At 38.8% G+C, this 16,031-nt stretch overlaps 1 protein-coding gene across 1 annotated transcript in view; it reads left to right on the top strand.

Moving 5' to 3' along the window:
- LOC136859701 (cilia- and flagella-associated protein 45) overlaps positions 1-16,031 on the top strand; it is a 219,737-nt gene that overhangs the window by 19,249 nt on the left and 184,457 nt on the right. Inside the window, exon 3 of the mRNA XM_067138711.2 lies at positions 4,372-4,512. Within this exon, the coding sequence (XP_066994812.1) occupies positions 4,372-4,512 (141 nt within the window). The remainder of the gene's footprint in view (positions 1-4,371; positions 4,513-16,031) is intronic.

Raw genomic sequence — 16,031 nt, forward strand, 5'->3', positions numbered from 1 at the left:
TAAATATGGAATAAGGAATGGATAGATAGAAGATCACAGTTACGATCTCCTGAAACCTTACCAAAAAAGATAATTGTACAAGACTGAATGTAAAAGGAAAATAACTCTTTGTCTTAATATGATATTGTGTTAATCTTAATGAATTACGTGTAACAGATTTAAATACTGTAAGTTCTTTTGGAAAGTATTTTCATTGGGAGGGAATCAGCAATGTTGAACTAGGAATTGTTTGTTAAGAATGAAGCCATGTTTTCCAGTGTTGACTTAGTTAAATGTAACAAAGGCTTTTCAGTCTGTCAAACACACAGCAAATACAATGTAAACACAAATAGTGTTTGGTGACAATGGACTTAACATCGGCATACTTGTATATATTTTTATTTTTGTCATTACTGTTTCATATCATCACTAAACTCTCTATCATTGACAAGTTTATGCTATGTAAACAATACTGTACATATATAAGCTTGTTTTTAAGTGATTTGATAGAATTTCAGAATGTTCTTGTAGAACAAAACATGTCATTCTTTGTATGTTAGTGTGTATTTTACAGGTATGTTTATAGTGTTATAATTTACATTGTATTTGCTGTGTGTTTGACAGACTGAAAAGCCTTTGTTACATTGAACTAGGAATTCTCGTCTTATAAATTTATTCCATGCTACTACTGGACTTCTCACTATTCTCTGTCTTCCTGATTTTGAGTTCATTCATGTAAATATTCCTAATAGAATGGATTTTGTTTTTGAGTTCATCATCTGCTAGTCTCTCATTATTATTATTACCTTCCAGAATAATTTCAATACCAGTAATATATTTGACTCACTTGGACTATGTGCAAGTAGGGTAGCATCCTGCTTCATGAATTGACCGAGCTCAGAACATTTTAAGCAAGCCTCGGACCTATGGGAATAATGGAGTCCCACTCCCATTTGACAGGCGACGGACTCCTGGAAACAACTTGGCGTACAAAATGGAATTCGATGGGGAGCTATCAATATTAATGGGGCTTATGGAAGAAAGAAAGTAGAACTGTCTGAGTCAGCAAATAGGATGCATCTGGATGTGCTAGGAGTAAGTGATATTCGGGTAAGGGGAGGTAACGAGGAAGAGATAGGAGATTATAAAGTGTACTTGACGGGTGTTAGAAAGGGAAGGGCAGAGTCTGGGGTAGGGCTCTTTATCAGGAATACCATTGCACACAACATAGTTTCTGTTAGGCATGTAAATGAGCGAATGATGTGGGTAGATTTGTCAGTTGGAGGAATTAGGACTAGAATTGTGTCCGTGTATTCACCATGTGAGGGTGCAGATGAGGATGAAGTTGACAAGTTTTATGAAGCATTGAGTGACATCGTGGTCAGGGTCAACAGCAAGGATAGAATAGTGCTAATGGGCGATTTCAATGCGAGAGTTGGGAATAGAACTGAAGGATACGAAAGGGTGATTGGTAAATGTGGGGAAGATATGGAAGCTAATGGGAATGGGAAGCGTTTGCTGGACTTCTGTGCTAGTATGGGTTTAGCTGTTACGAATACATTCTTCAAGCATAAGGCTATTCACCGCTACACATGGGAGGCTAGGGGTACCAGCTCCATAATAGATTATATCTTAAGAGACTTCGAATTCAAGAAATCTGTTAGGAATGTACGAGTTTAAAAATTATCCTCAATACGGTTCCATTATGAGATTAATTACATGTATGAGTTTTCCGCAGATTTTTCGATGATACAGACCACTATCTGATCTGTAGTGAACTAAGTATCTCTAGGCCTAGGGTAGAGAAAGTGAAATCTGTCTACAAACGAATAAGGGTAGAAAATCTCCAGGACGAGGAAATTAGACACAAGTACATGGATATGATTAGTGAGAAGTTTCGAACAGCGGACAGTAAACAGGCTCAGGATATAGAAAGTGAAAGGGTGGCATACAGGGATGCTGTAGTAGAAACAGCAAGGGAATGCCTAGGAACAACTGTGTGTAAAGATGGGAAAAGGCGAACATCTTGGTGGAATGATGAAGCGAGAGCAGCTTGTAAACATAAAAAGAAGGCTTATCAGAAATGGCTCCAAACAAGGGCTGAGGCAGACAGGGATTTATATGTAGATGAAAGAAACAGAGCAAAACAAATAGTTGTTGAATCCAAAAAGAAGTCATGGGAAGATTTTGGTAACAACCTGGAAAGGCTAGGTCAAGCAGCAGGGAAACCTTTCTGGACAGTAATAAAGAATCTTAGGAAGGGAGGGAAAAAGGAAATGAACAGTGATTTGAGTAATTCAGGTGAACTCATAATAGATCCCAGGGAATCACTGGAGAGGTGGAGGGAATATTTTGAACATCTTCAAAATGTAAGAGGAAATCATCATGGTGGTGTTGCAAATAGTCAAGCTCATGGGGAGGAGGAAAATGATGTTGGTGAAACTCCATTGTCATAAGGCAGCAGGAATAGATGAAATTAGACCTGAAATGGTGAAGTATAGTGGGAAGGCAGGGATGAAATGGCTTCATAGAGTAGTAAAATTAGCGTGGAGTGTTGGTAAGGTACCTTCAGATTGGGCAAAAGCAGTAATTGCACCTATCTATAAGCAAGGGAACAGGAAGGATTGCAACAACTATCGAGGTATCTTATTGATTAGTATACCAGGCAAAGTATTCACTGGCATCTTGGAAGGGAGGGTGCGATCAATCGTTGATAGGAAGTTGGATGAAAACCAGTGTGGTTTCAGACCACAGAGAGGCTGCCAGGATCAGATTTTCAGTATGCGCCAGGTAATTGAAAAATGCAAAGAGAGTAATAGGCAGTTGTGTTTATGTTTCGTAGATCTAGAGAAAGCATATGACAGGGTACGGAGGGAAAAGATGTTCGCCATACTGGGGAACTATGGAATTAAAGGTAGATTATTAAAAGCAATCAAAGGCATTTATATTGACAATTGGGCTTCAGTTAGAATTGATGGTAGAATGTGTTCTTGGTTCAGGGTACTTACAGGGGTTAGACAAGGCTGTAATCTTTCACCTTTGTTGTTCGTAGTTTACATGGATCATCTGCTGAAAGGTATAAAATGGCAGGGAGGGATTCAGTTAGGTGGAAATGTAGTAAGCAGTCTGGCCTATGCTGACGACTTGGTCTTAATGGCAGATTGTGCCGAAAGCCTGCAGTCTAATATCTTGGAACTTGAAAATAGGTGCAATGAGTATGGTATGAAAATTAGCCTTTTGAAGACTAAATTGATGTCAGTAGGTAAGAAATTCAACAGAATTGAATGTCAGATTGGTGATACAAAGCTAGAACAGGTCGATAATTTCAAGTATTTAGGTTGTGTGTTCTCCCAGGATGGTAATATAGTAAGTGAGATTGAATCAAGGTGTCGTAAAGCTAATGCAGTGAGCTCGCAGTTGCGATCAACAGTATTCTGTAAGAAGGAAGTCAGCTCCCAGACGAAACTATCTTTACATCAGTCTGTTTTCATACGAACTTTGCTTTACGGGAGCAAAAGCTGGGTGGACTCAGGATATCTTATTCATGAGTTAGAAGTAACAGACATGAAAGTAGCAAGAATAATTGCTGGTACAAACAGGTGGGAACAATGGCAGGAGGGTACTCGGAATGAAGAGATAAAGGCTAATTTAGCAATGGACTTGATGGATGAAGCTGTACGCATAAACCGGCTTCTGTGGTGGGGTCATGTGAGGCGAATGGAGGAGGATAGTTTACCTAGAAGTATAATGGACTTTACTATGGAGGGTAAGAGAAGTAGAGGTAGACCAAGACGACGGTGGTTAGACTTGGTTTCTAACAATTTAAAGATAAGAGGTATAGAACTAAATGAGGCCACAACACTAGTTGTAAATCGAGGATTGTGGCGACGTTTAGTAAATTCACAGAGGCTTGCAGACTGAACGCTGAAAGGCATAACAGTCTATAATGATAATGTATGTATGTTTGTAAAAATAACATCGTCAAAATCCCGTAAACATGTCTGAACTGTGTACAAGTTGAGAAATGTCACTATTTCTTTACATTCTCACTTCATTTTGCAAACCAAGTAACAGATCAAAATGTTTATAACCACAAAACTATCAGTTTAGTTTCATGAAACGTTGGAAGCAGCTGAAAGTTGCTAGTGTCATAATATAGTGTCACAACTGCAATTCGCGCATGTGCTTTCAAATAAAAGTTAGTTGTGAAACCTAATGTCGTCATGTAAACTAGCCTTCAGAGAAACAGAGAGAACCGTGTGACCACAGAGGCTTGGAAACTGAACACTGAAAGGTGTAACAGTCTGCAATGAAGATTTATGTATGAAAGTTTACTAAAAATGCTTTGAAATGTATTTATATTATTATGATCCTTTTTCTGTTTCTTTACAGTTAATGACATTTGAAGAACGGATGAAAATAGCAGATGCTATTGATGCAAGGAAGAGCCAGTTGATGAAAGAATGTCTTGCCAGAAAGGAAGAGGTCCGCCAGTGGGAGAAGAAACGTGTGAAAGGAATCAAATTGAAGGACGTAAGTTCTACCCTTTCCAGTAGAATAGACATCTCAGATCCCAATTTTTTGAATGTTTGGTTTGTTATGCTCTTTCAGGTGAATTTTTCTAGCCACTTGTCCAATGTGGAGAGTGTGGTTAGCACTGGATTTTCACGGAGTCCTGTTGCTTGGCTGAATGGTCAGTGGAGTGGCTCTTGGATTCAGTTCCTGTATGAGGTAGAGGTCTTATCCACATGTGGAAGATTCCTCGGGCTTGGGAACTAGATATATCCCTCATTGTAGGTTGTTGTGACAAGCGGCATGTTCAAGTCTCTAGGGAAAGGTGCTCTTCTGGCTTGAGGATCTCAGAGCTGACAGCCAAAATCTTGAGAATCTTACTGGCTTTAGTGCCAGGAGGGAACAAGGACATGTTCGGCTCATCCGGTGTAGGTCTTTCTATTTGATGCTCATGGACGACCTGCGCATCTGAGCGTGAGATGATGATGTTACAATTGGGAAAGAGTGAAACCTGGTGTCAGCACATAGCCTACTCCTGTCGAATAACACCAAGGGTTACACGTTACATTTCATATTGTGTTCTGTATTAACTTCGAGTTAAACTGTAAACTACTACCAGTGTCTACATTTCGATAAAGAAATAAGATCCACCTTTTCAATACCTTTCAACATTTCTATTAACCCGGCAGTGGTCGCGTGGTTGGTGGCACATAAATGGTCGCGTCTGAGGGTTTCCCTCACCCAGTAATTTTTATGTTATTGTGATAAGTAGTTTACTTAAATGCATCTGTTAATGATATGGAAGTGTTCATGGACATGTCCCATCACGTAATATGAACGACAATAGTACACAAATTATTTACGGTGTTAGTTTCCAGCATAATATTCTAGTCTGAGAATTATGATGTCATTCTGATACAAAAGTGGTCGCGTGGTGAGCATTTTGCTCTCTTCAAAACCAATGCTAAAATTGGTTTTGTTTATTGTTTATCCTTTCTTTGGTTTTATAATTATCTTGAAGTGGACTTAATGTATTTATTTTATAAGTGTAAATAATACATAAATACAATATAAAGCAATACAAAGTTTTTAATGTGTATCATCGAGACTATGTCATGTAACGTTTCAGAGGGAAAGAATAATTTCCAGGACTTAAGTGGTGATCTGACAAACTTGGCATTTCCTTTCACGCCTGAAGGTTGACGTGCTCGGTGCACACCGTGCAGTTGTCCTTTCCAATATAACGAGGTACTGGAACATGCTGCTCCTCTTCCAGCTCTTCTCCCGATACCTCTGAATCAGTATTATGATCACTGTTTTCCACGTGGTCACTCTCATCCTCATTTTCACTGTCATAAGGATCACCAAATTGTGCCAAATCATTTTCGCCACCCGTATTTCTTACTTGCTTTAGTTCCTGTTCCACTTCGTCCATCCATTGCAGGATTCGCTATTCTTGTGAATTAGCCATTGAATAACTACACAATGTTCACAACTCGGTAAATCACTAATGAAAGAACACCCTAACAAATAAAACAATACACCAGAGATACATTGTCGTGTTATAATTAAACAGTAACACTAGTGGTCTCGTGCTGAGCAAATCCCTCACCGAGTGCACTGCATACTAAGAACAAAAATAACTCTTCTCTAGTGAACGGCTAACTCATACTGAACATCCTGCATGGAAGATAAGGGATTAGCCGAGGAATACCTAGAGGGGAGGGGAGCTGCGCACATGGGTTGGGCAATGACAACACTTCGTTTCGAGAAGTGAGGGGTTCACTCACCACGCGACCACTGCCGGGTTAACTAAAACATGTTTTGGTTCGATTGCACCTTCTTAAGCTACTCTATTCATTTCTGGAAACTGTCATAAAAATAACTTTTTTAACAATCTTGAAAATCTTTATGGAATTTTATATTACTATTTAACTGCTAAAGGCTTGATGTATCCACCCAACAGACAAATCACCTTCAACAGCATCATATGCCTCACTTCATATGAAGCGTTCTGGAGAGAAGGGCGGACCCAACAAACGTAGGTTTAGAGAGGTTGATGTTCGAACTTTGCATGTCCGTAAATGTGATAAGGGCGAACCTGCCAAACGTACGTTTAGAGATGTTGATGTTCGAAGTTTACATGTCCGTAAATGAGATAAGGACGAACCCACCAAAAGTCGGTTTAGAGATGTTGACGTTCGAAGTTTGCATGTCCGTAAATGAGATAAGACCCACCAAAAGTAGGTTTAGAGATGTTGATGTTTGAAGTTTGCATGGCCATAAATGAGATAAGGACAAACCCGCCACGGATATCTCTTTAAAATAATCATACTCTGCAAATGGAGATATGTACACATCTACCGGTATTTAATTATTGATCATAGACTATATTACAGTATTAAAGTATCATTAGGGTGATGATTGTAGTACCATACATCAGAGCAAATAAAAGAACAGAATGAATTGATTATTGGGAAATAATAACCAGATATGCCAGGCTGATTGAGATTTTCACTATTACTCATGATCATACCTCTATAAATTATGTACAAAACAAGTCACTACAGTTACAGTCGTAACGGTTACAAGGCTGGCTGCACGATCAACTGTTAAGTTTGGAGAGGATCCAATAACGCACTCACTGTGAGGATTATGAATCTGTCACATGCCGTGCAGTAACTTTAGCTTTCAAACCAACGGATATTTTCAATGTAGTAAGGGAGAGCACATCCACTTTTGTCAAGCTAGTGTTATAGGGGATGATCTCAGCTACCTGGAGATGAAATAAAAAATTATGGCCCCTGGTGGCTTCACCCTTCTCTTCCTGAATGCCTAATATGAACTCTGCAAAGACGTTTGCGACTGAATCCAGGCTTTTGGCACGTAAGCTAGTGATTAGAAATTGTATCTTACTACCTCTCCTACTTTACCGGCAAACATTCTGATGGTGAAATTTTTTTCTGTCAAACGGACTTGAAGCGGCTGACCACATAGACTCGACACCTTAATGATCGTGGCTACCAGACTGCGCACTCGTGCTGTAAACATTTCTCTCCCAAAGCGCAACACATGCACAACATCTTTTTCAAATTTCTTGCCTCCAGGATCTTATGTACCGTAATAGCTTATTTACAAAATAAAATGTTCGGGAATTCTTGGAAAACAGACAAAATATTATTCGCTGTTGATTAAAAATTGAATATTGGTTTTTCCTTTTAATCATGCTTTCTATTCTACTCTTTATAAAACTTTGTATATAACTGTAAAATTGTAACTACTTTCAGTATTTTCAAAAGAGGAATGAAGAAGAACAGAACATAGTTTAAGCTATAAACACAGCCTTCAGGCAGAAGAACTTGACTGCCTTGAGATAACTCATGACTCTCTGAAGGGTGAATTGCATCTGATGTATTTTTGCTTTGAAACTATCAGTGGCCATAAATGTGCACTAAAATATTACATTCATTCAATTATGAGCTGAAGGGTGCATATCTTTCCTGTCCACCGTAAATTGCAAGCTTAGGCTCAAATGAAGTGATAGATTCTGCTATCTGCCTTGTGGGATAACTGAGGTAAATCAGACCTCCTACCACCTTCCTTCATGCTATTCGCTGTGGTGAAAGATCAGATTGTCACAGTGTGTCATTGTTACCGGTGATGCATGAAATAAGAGTCTGGAGAGGCTTATGAGATGTCTCTCCTCTGAGAGACATAGAGAAGTTCTCGAGATGTGCTTTTGTTCCACATACCTATCAGTCACATCTCTGTAATGTTCTAAAACTATTGGCTGCCCCAGCAGGGATTCCTCATGTGTAATGACTAAGAAGTATTCTGAAACTGAATTTCTGCCTGAGTAGAGTTTTCCATTAACCTTTTTCTTCTCAAGTTCCACTTGGTGATAGCATGACCTGATACTGGGTCACCATATAACATGTCTGTGAAGATGTAAGTACATGCTTTCAAGCTTCACTGTTGATAAACTTAACCATAATAGGTATTTTACTTGATCCTGTATTGACTTGTCTAAATCTATCAAAGAAACTATTTCAAATAGTTTCAATGTTGGTAATTTTCAATCATTTAAAGTGTATTGACAAGGTGGACCCAACATAAACTATATTTAATAGTTTCTTTAATAGATTCAAGCTTCGGTCACATTAAGCTTTGATCATTAATTAATTTGACCATTTTTATGGTCCATGTTGGTCTTTACTGACTAACTACTATCAATCTGAATACCTATGGTACAGGAAATTCCAAATGGTGTCCACCTTGTCATTTCTAAACATATTTAGGAAGTACGGTAACTGAATGTTTATTTCATACTAATTGTTCAGTTGTACATGTTTCGAGAACATGTCTCTTCTTTAGTGCATATTACACTTTCCATCTTCAAATGACTTGATTACTTTTGTTTGAAGATATTTAGATATTATTGTAATATATTAATGTTTTTGTATTAAGTTTTTAAATTGCCAAATTGGGTTAACACACAGGAATGTATAATATAGTTTTCCATCACACAACGGTGTCAGTTTTAATTCTTTGGCAACATTTTCATTAAGGGTTTTATGCATTGTTCTTCAGGTGTTCACACAGTTTTTAGACTTTTCAGATTAGTGGGAAAAACGTACACAAAACAAGTATAAGCTGTGATATTCTTTATTATTAATGATTTTAAGTAATGTATTTAATTTTAGGTAAATGTTTTACAAAATTACTCAAACCATCTCTTACCATCAGAAAAAGACCCTGTTTAGCAACGATCAGCGTAAGGTGCTTCAGACACTACAAATGAAACTTCAGTCGAAGCACCTTAAGAGAATGATCAGCTTGCCTAATCAAAGTAAAGTGATGGAGTGTGTGGCCACCGACACAACAAGTTCACACTTCTTACATACTGGTCTGTTTACCGGATCTGCGGACTGGAGATTTATTCATTGAGCTGGGCTTAATTTACTACCGCTCATTGGAAGTCTCCATTCAACACATGTTGGTAATAAGAAGTGTAGAAGATCTGGCTATGAAAATGAGACCCTGCCTCGTGTAGGCAACCATCGCATGAGGTATTCTGCATTATATTGGTAGAGAAACAATGCTGCATTCTCCAGAGTCAGAAAGGTAGCTGCTAGTAGCAGGTATCAGATCTTCAGTGATAACCAGATTGTATGTGGTAACTTACACCCAGATCTGGTTATTGTGAAAGATGATAAAGCCTTAGTGCTGGACATTTCCATTCCATTTGACAATAGAAAATCTGCCTTAGAAGATGCCGGATAGGCCAAAAGAGAGAAGTATTCTACTGTGGCGACGGCTCTTCGTGCACGATATACATCTGTGGAGGTGGATGTCATTCTAGTTGGGTCATTGGGATTTTGGGACCCAGCTAATGACAAAGTGCTAAGTATCATCTGTAGCAAGAAATATCTACCTACACCTTGTGTGTGAGATGTCATCAGCTACACTCGTGCCATCTATTTGAAATGTGACCAAGTGCCATAAGATCACTAGATGTGGCTGGGATGGAAAAAGCATATGACAGTGTGGAGAGAGAGAAAATATAGGAGTTTAGAAAAAAATAACATCTCAGAAGCGCTAATTAAAAAATTTCAGATCTCAGTGGTTTGAACAAGAAGAGGTGTTTAACAACGGAGTTCTCTTTCCCCATTGCTCTCCATTATTCTCATGGATACTATTATAAAGGTGGTGTGGTTATTGATTATGTGATAACTGATAAATTAACTGGAGAAGGATTGAGGGATACTAAAGTTATCCCAACTTGAAGCTTGGATAGCGACCACAGACCTCTAGTAGTGGATCTAAATTGCATAGTTACTGTTTATCCAAAGAATTAAGGAAGATAGTAAAGGAAATCAGAAAGTGTTGTACGAGTTGATGAACATACATCATCATTATAGACCGTTATGCCTTTCAGCATTCAGTCTGCAAGCCTCTGTGAATTTACCAAAATGTTACCACAATCTTCTAGTTGTAACTAGTACTGTGGCCTTGTTTAGTTCTATACCTCTTATCTTTAGATTCTTAGAAACTGAGTCTAACCATCATCGTCTCCGTCGCCCTCTACTTCTCTTACCCTCCATAAGAGAGTCCATTATTCTCCTAGGTAACCTATCCTCTATTCGCCTCACATGACCCCACTACCAAAGCCGGTTTATGTATACTGCTTCATCCATCGAGTTCATTCCTAACTTCACCTTTATCTCCTCATTCTGAGTACCCTTCTGCCATTGTTCCCACCTGTTTGTACCACCAATCGTTCTCGCTACCTTCAAGTCTGTTACTTTTAACTTATAAATAAGATATCCTGAGTCCACCCAGCTTTTGTTCCCGTAAAGCAAAGTTGGTCTGAAAATAGACCGATGTAAAGATAGTTTCGTCTGGGAGCTGACTTCCTTCCTACAGAATATTGTTGATAACTACTGCGAGCTCACTGCATTAGCTTTACTACACCTTGATTCAATCTCACTTACTACATTACCATCTTGGGAGAACACACATCCTAAATACTTGAAATTATCAACCTGTTCTAGCTTTGTATCACCAATCTGACATTCAGTTCTGTTGAATTTCTTACCTACTAACATCAATTTAGTCTTCGAGAGGCTAATTTTGATACCGTACTCATTGCACCTATTTTCAAGTTGCAAGATATAAGACTGCAGGCTTTCAGTACAATCTGCCATTAAGACCAAGTCGTCAGCATAGGCTAGACTGCATACTACATTTCCACGTAACTGAATTCCTCCCTGCCATTTTATACCTTTCAGCAGATGATCCATGTAAAATATGAACAGCAAAGGCGAACGATTACAGCCTTGTCTAACCCCTGTAAGTATCCTGAACCAAAAACTCATTCTACCATCAGTTCTCACTGCAGCCCGATTGTCAACATAAATGCCTTTGATTGATTGATTTTAATAATGTACCCTTGATCCCAAAGTCCCCCAATATGGTGCATATCTTTTCCCTCGGTACCCTGTCATATGTTTTCTCTAAATGTACAATACGTAAACACAACTGTCTATTCCTCTCATAGCATTTTTCAGTTACCTGGCGTATACTGAAAATCTGATCCTGACAGCCTCTCTGTGGTCTGAAACTACACTGGTTTTCATCCAACTTCCTATCAACCACTGATCGCACCCTCCCTTCCAAGATGCCAGTGAATACTTTGCCTGGTATACTAATCAATGAGATACTTCGATAATTGTTGCAATCCTTCCTGTTCCCTTGCTTATAGTTAGGTGCAATTACTGCTTTTGTCCAATCTGAAGGTACCTTACCAACACTCCATGCAAATCTTATTATTCTATGAAGTCATTTCTACCCTGCCTTCCCACTATACTTTACCATTTCAGGTCTAATTTCATCTATTCCTCCTGCTTTATGACAATGGAGTTTATTTATCATCCTTTCTATTTCCTTAAGTGTGATTTCACAAACATTATTTTCCTCCTCTCCATGAGCTCCGTTGCTTGCAATACCAGCATGCAGATTTCCTTTTACGTTGAGAAGGTTTTCAAGATATTCCCTCCAGCTGTGCAGTGATTTTCTGGGATCTATTATGAGTTCATCTGAATTACCCAAAACACAGTTCATTTCCTTTTTTCTTCCCTTCCTAAGATTCCTTATTACTGTCCAGAAAGGTTTCCCTGCTGCTTGACCTAGCCTTTCCAGGTTATTACCAAAATCTTCGCACGACTTCTTTTTGGATTCAAGAACTATTTGTTTTGCTCCATTTCTTTCATCTGTGTATAGTTCCCTGTATGCATCAGTCCTTGTTTGGAGCCATTTCTGATATGCCTTCTTTTTATGTGTACAAGCTGCTCTCACTTCATCTTTCCACCAAGATGTTCACTTTTCCCATCTTTACACACAGTTGTTTGTAGGCATTCCCTTGCTGTTGCTACTACAGCATCCCTATATGCCACCCATTCTCTTTCTATATCCTGAACCTGCTTACTGTCCACTGTTAGGAACTTCTCACTAATTATACCCACGTACTTCTGTCTAATTTCCTAGTCCTGGAGATTTTCTACCCTTATTCGTTTGCAGACAGATTTTACTTTTTCTATCCTAGGCCTAGAGATACTTAGATCATTACAGATCAGATAGTGGTCTGTTTCATCAAAAAATCCCTGAAAACCCCGTACATTCCTAACAGATTTCCTGAATTTGAAGTAGGTTAAAATATCGTCGCTGCCGGGACAAAACCTCCTATGTGAAATATTTTAGCTTAGAACTTTGGCAGTAAGGTTCTCTCATCTAAGGCCCAATATTGTGTGAATATTGTCAAGGCATTCTCATTCTTCATAATGTATGTGCTGCGGATCAGTATATCTCCAAAAATATGATCACATAGGAGGTTTTGTCCCGGCAACGACAATATAGTCTATTATGGATCTGGTACTCTTACCCTCCCATGTGTAGCGATGAATAGCCTTATGCTTGAAGAATGTATTTGTAACTGCTAAACCCATACTAGCACAGAAGTCCAGCAGACGCTTCCCATTCCTATTAGCTTCCATATCATCCCCACATTTACCAATCACCCTTTCGTATCCTTCAGTTCTATTTCCAACTTTCACATTGAAATCACCCATTAGCACTATCCTATCCTTGTTCTTGACCCTGACTATGATGTCACTCAATGCTTCTTAAAGCTTATCAATTTCATCCTCATCTGCACCCTCAAATGGTGAATACACTATGATAGTTCTCGTCCTAATTCCTCCATCTGCCAGATCTACCCACATCATTCACTCGTTTATGTGCCTAACAGAAACTGTGTTGTATGCAGTAACATTCCTGATGAACAGCACTACCCCATGCTCTGCCCTTCCCTTTTTAACACCTGTCAAGTACACTTTATAATCTCCTATCTCTTCCCCCCCTTACCTGAATATCAGTTACTCCTAGAACATCCAGATGCATCCTTTTTGCTGACTCAGACAGTTCTACTTTCTTTCTTCCATAAGCCCCATTAATATAGATAGCTCCCCATCGAATTCCATTTCGTTCACCAAGTTGTTTCCAAGGAGTCCCTCGCCTGTCAAATGGGAGTGGGACACCGTTACTCCCCTAGGTCCGAGGTGCTTAAAATGTTCTGAGTTCGGTAAATTCATGAAGCAGGGTGCTACCCTACTTACACATAGTCCAAGTAAGGATCTCTCCTCTAATGGGTTAGGGACCACCGGTAGATTGTATTGCCCTAGGCGCCTGATCACAAGGAGGGCCATGTCTCAGAATATGCCCGAGATGCCCACTCCCATTCCGTAGCAACTGGTATCCTGACCCTCAGGGCCACTTACTAGGCCACTTAGTCCTCGCCCATGGTTCACAAACCAGGACGTGACTACAGTAACCCACACCATGAACCAACGAGATGAAAAGAATATTTTTTTAAAAATCAGGTGGAGAAGAAATTAAGGTTATTGAAACAGAGGACATGATCATTATCAGAAACAGAAGAGAGATGAAGAGTAATTTTGAAAAATTATTGAATGGGGAGTGTGAACAAGAACAAGTTACCAAAGTCACTAATGAAAAGAGAGAGATAAGGCCAAGTGGAAAGTCAGCGGGAGCAGATGAACTAACAGCAGACCAGTGGCGGCTGGTGGTTTGAAAGTTCAGTGGTGCTCAATATTTACCAACGATATAATATGATTACAGGTTAATTTTCAAATCCAGATACATCCAAAATACTTTCTTATTATTAAAAATAAAACAAACATTTTACATTTCTATTTTCAGAAATATTACAACAACCCATTTACAAGTTTTTTCATTTTAAAGCTCTTTTAGCATACTGAAATGAAACACTTTCAGGTAGCCTAATTCCAGTATTGAAACAAGTCCTTTTGTAGTGTATCTTATTTCTAAATTAAATGACTAAAAAGTCACAACTCACACACTTATACAGGAAATCTGCCCTCCTCTCCTTACACCTGGCAAACTTATCAATAACTTTTGCATTAACGTCACTGATTATCATCACAAATTCTCGCTCTATTGAAAGCATTGCCAGAGCTCTTGCGCAGTTGTGTTTCTCAGAAATGTTTTTACTCTATTTAGAGTGGAGAAACATCGTTCTGCTTCTGCAGTAGACATCGGAATGCTTAACAGCACTTTCAAGATTTTAACTCTTTCTATAAATGTAGCAAACAAATTATTGTCTGTAATGAAGTCCACTAGACACATAGCACTAGACTCCTCTCGAGTGCAGATTTCAGACAGTTCCGTGCAAAGTTTGTTCTCAAAAATGAATGTATGGGATTTTACTGCAGCTTTCAGAGACTCCTCTGGGAACTTACTGTCATATTCAGAAAAATGTTCCGAGTGAAACGATGTTACAGTTACAATTAAAAATTAAATAATTGAAGTTCAACCAATTCAATACATAAAAGAAAGAAATGTAGTAATTACATTCTTATTTAAATGGGACCGGTTTCGACCTTAGTCCAGGTCATCGTCAGCCGTAAAAACAAGTAGGCGAAATCACACAATGTTTATGAATATTGGAGAAATGGGTTAGTTTCACACTCTGTCAGGCACAAAGTCACAACACTATCAAATAATATATGAAGGTTATAAATAAACTTGAAGTCGCAGACGAATATTTTGTAGAAGCAAACAGCCAGTTCCCGGTGATCAGCACGGCACATTCAAGGTCATCACACACTTCAAATGCCTCCCTTTTCATACACTGCTCTTCAGTTCTTCTTGTCTTTTCTGACTGTTCCTGTGACTTCTCATCTTCCATGCTGTCTCTAATTTTTTTTAGTCCTCTATCAAATGCCTTTAGCTGAGCCAGAACAAGAGGTGGGTTACAATCACACTTCTGCAGTTGATTATACAAAATGTCTACATGAGGCGTTATGTAGTGAAAGAAAGAGAGCCAGTATATAAAGTCGTCATCTTCCAAAGTCCCTATATATCCAGAAGCTTGAACAAGTGTATTGTTATTACTAATCTGACATCTCCTTTCAATAACTTTCATGTATTCAATAAGGTCTTCCCTGTGTTCAAAAACAGTATTAACAGTCCTGGAATGAAAATTCCACCATGTCAGAACAGAACGTGGCAAGTGTTTCTGCACTTCATCAAGAATGGCAGTTCTTTTAGGAGATTTTGAGAAAAAGGTGCATAGTCCTTGAAGGTTTGCAAAAAATGTCTGCACATTTCTGTTTATTGATGCTGCATTCACCATAATCAAATTAAGTTGATGAGCATGGCAATGTAAGTAAGAAGCAGCATGATACTTTCTTTGACAATGGCCTAGACACCAGTTTTTTGTGCCTCTTATGACAGATGCACCATCATAAGTCCGTGCTATAAGTATACAGGGTGAACTTCAATAAAACCGACAAACTGCAGGGACTGATTTCTGACTAGAAATGGAGGAAAAATTGTCCTACAAACATGTGTCCAGAAATGGGTGGTGTGCGTGCAACGACAACAAATAGTCCCGAAACACAGTACATAGCTGAATCGCATCCACGTCATAGCAGATGTTC

Source organism: Anabrus simplex, chromosome 1 (assembly GCF_040414725.1).
Source record: "Anabrus simplex isolate iqAnaSimp1 chromosome 1, ASM4041472v1, whole genome shotgun sequence".
In the NCBI taxonomy this organism is placed as follows: domain Eukaryota; kingdom Metazoa; phylum Arthropoda; class Insecta; order Orthoptera; family Tettigoniidae; genus Anabrus; species Anabrus simplex.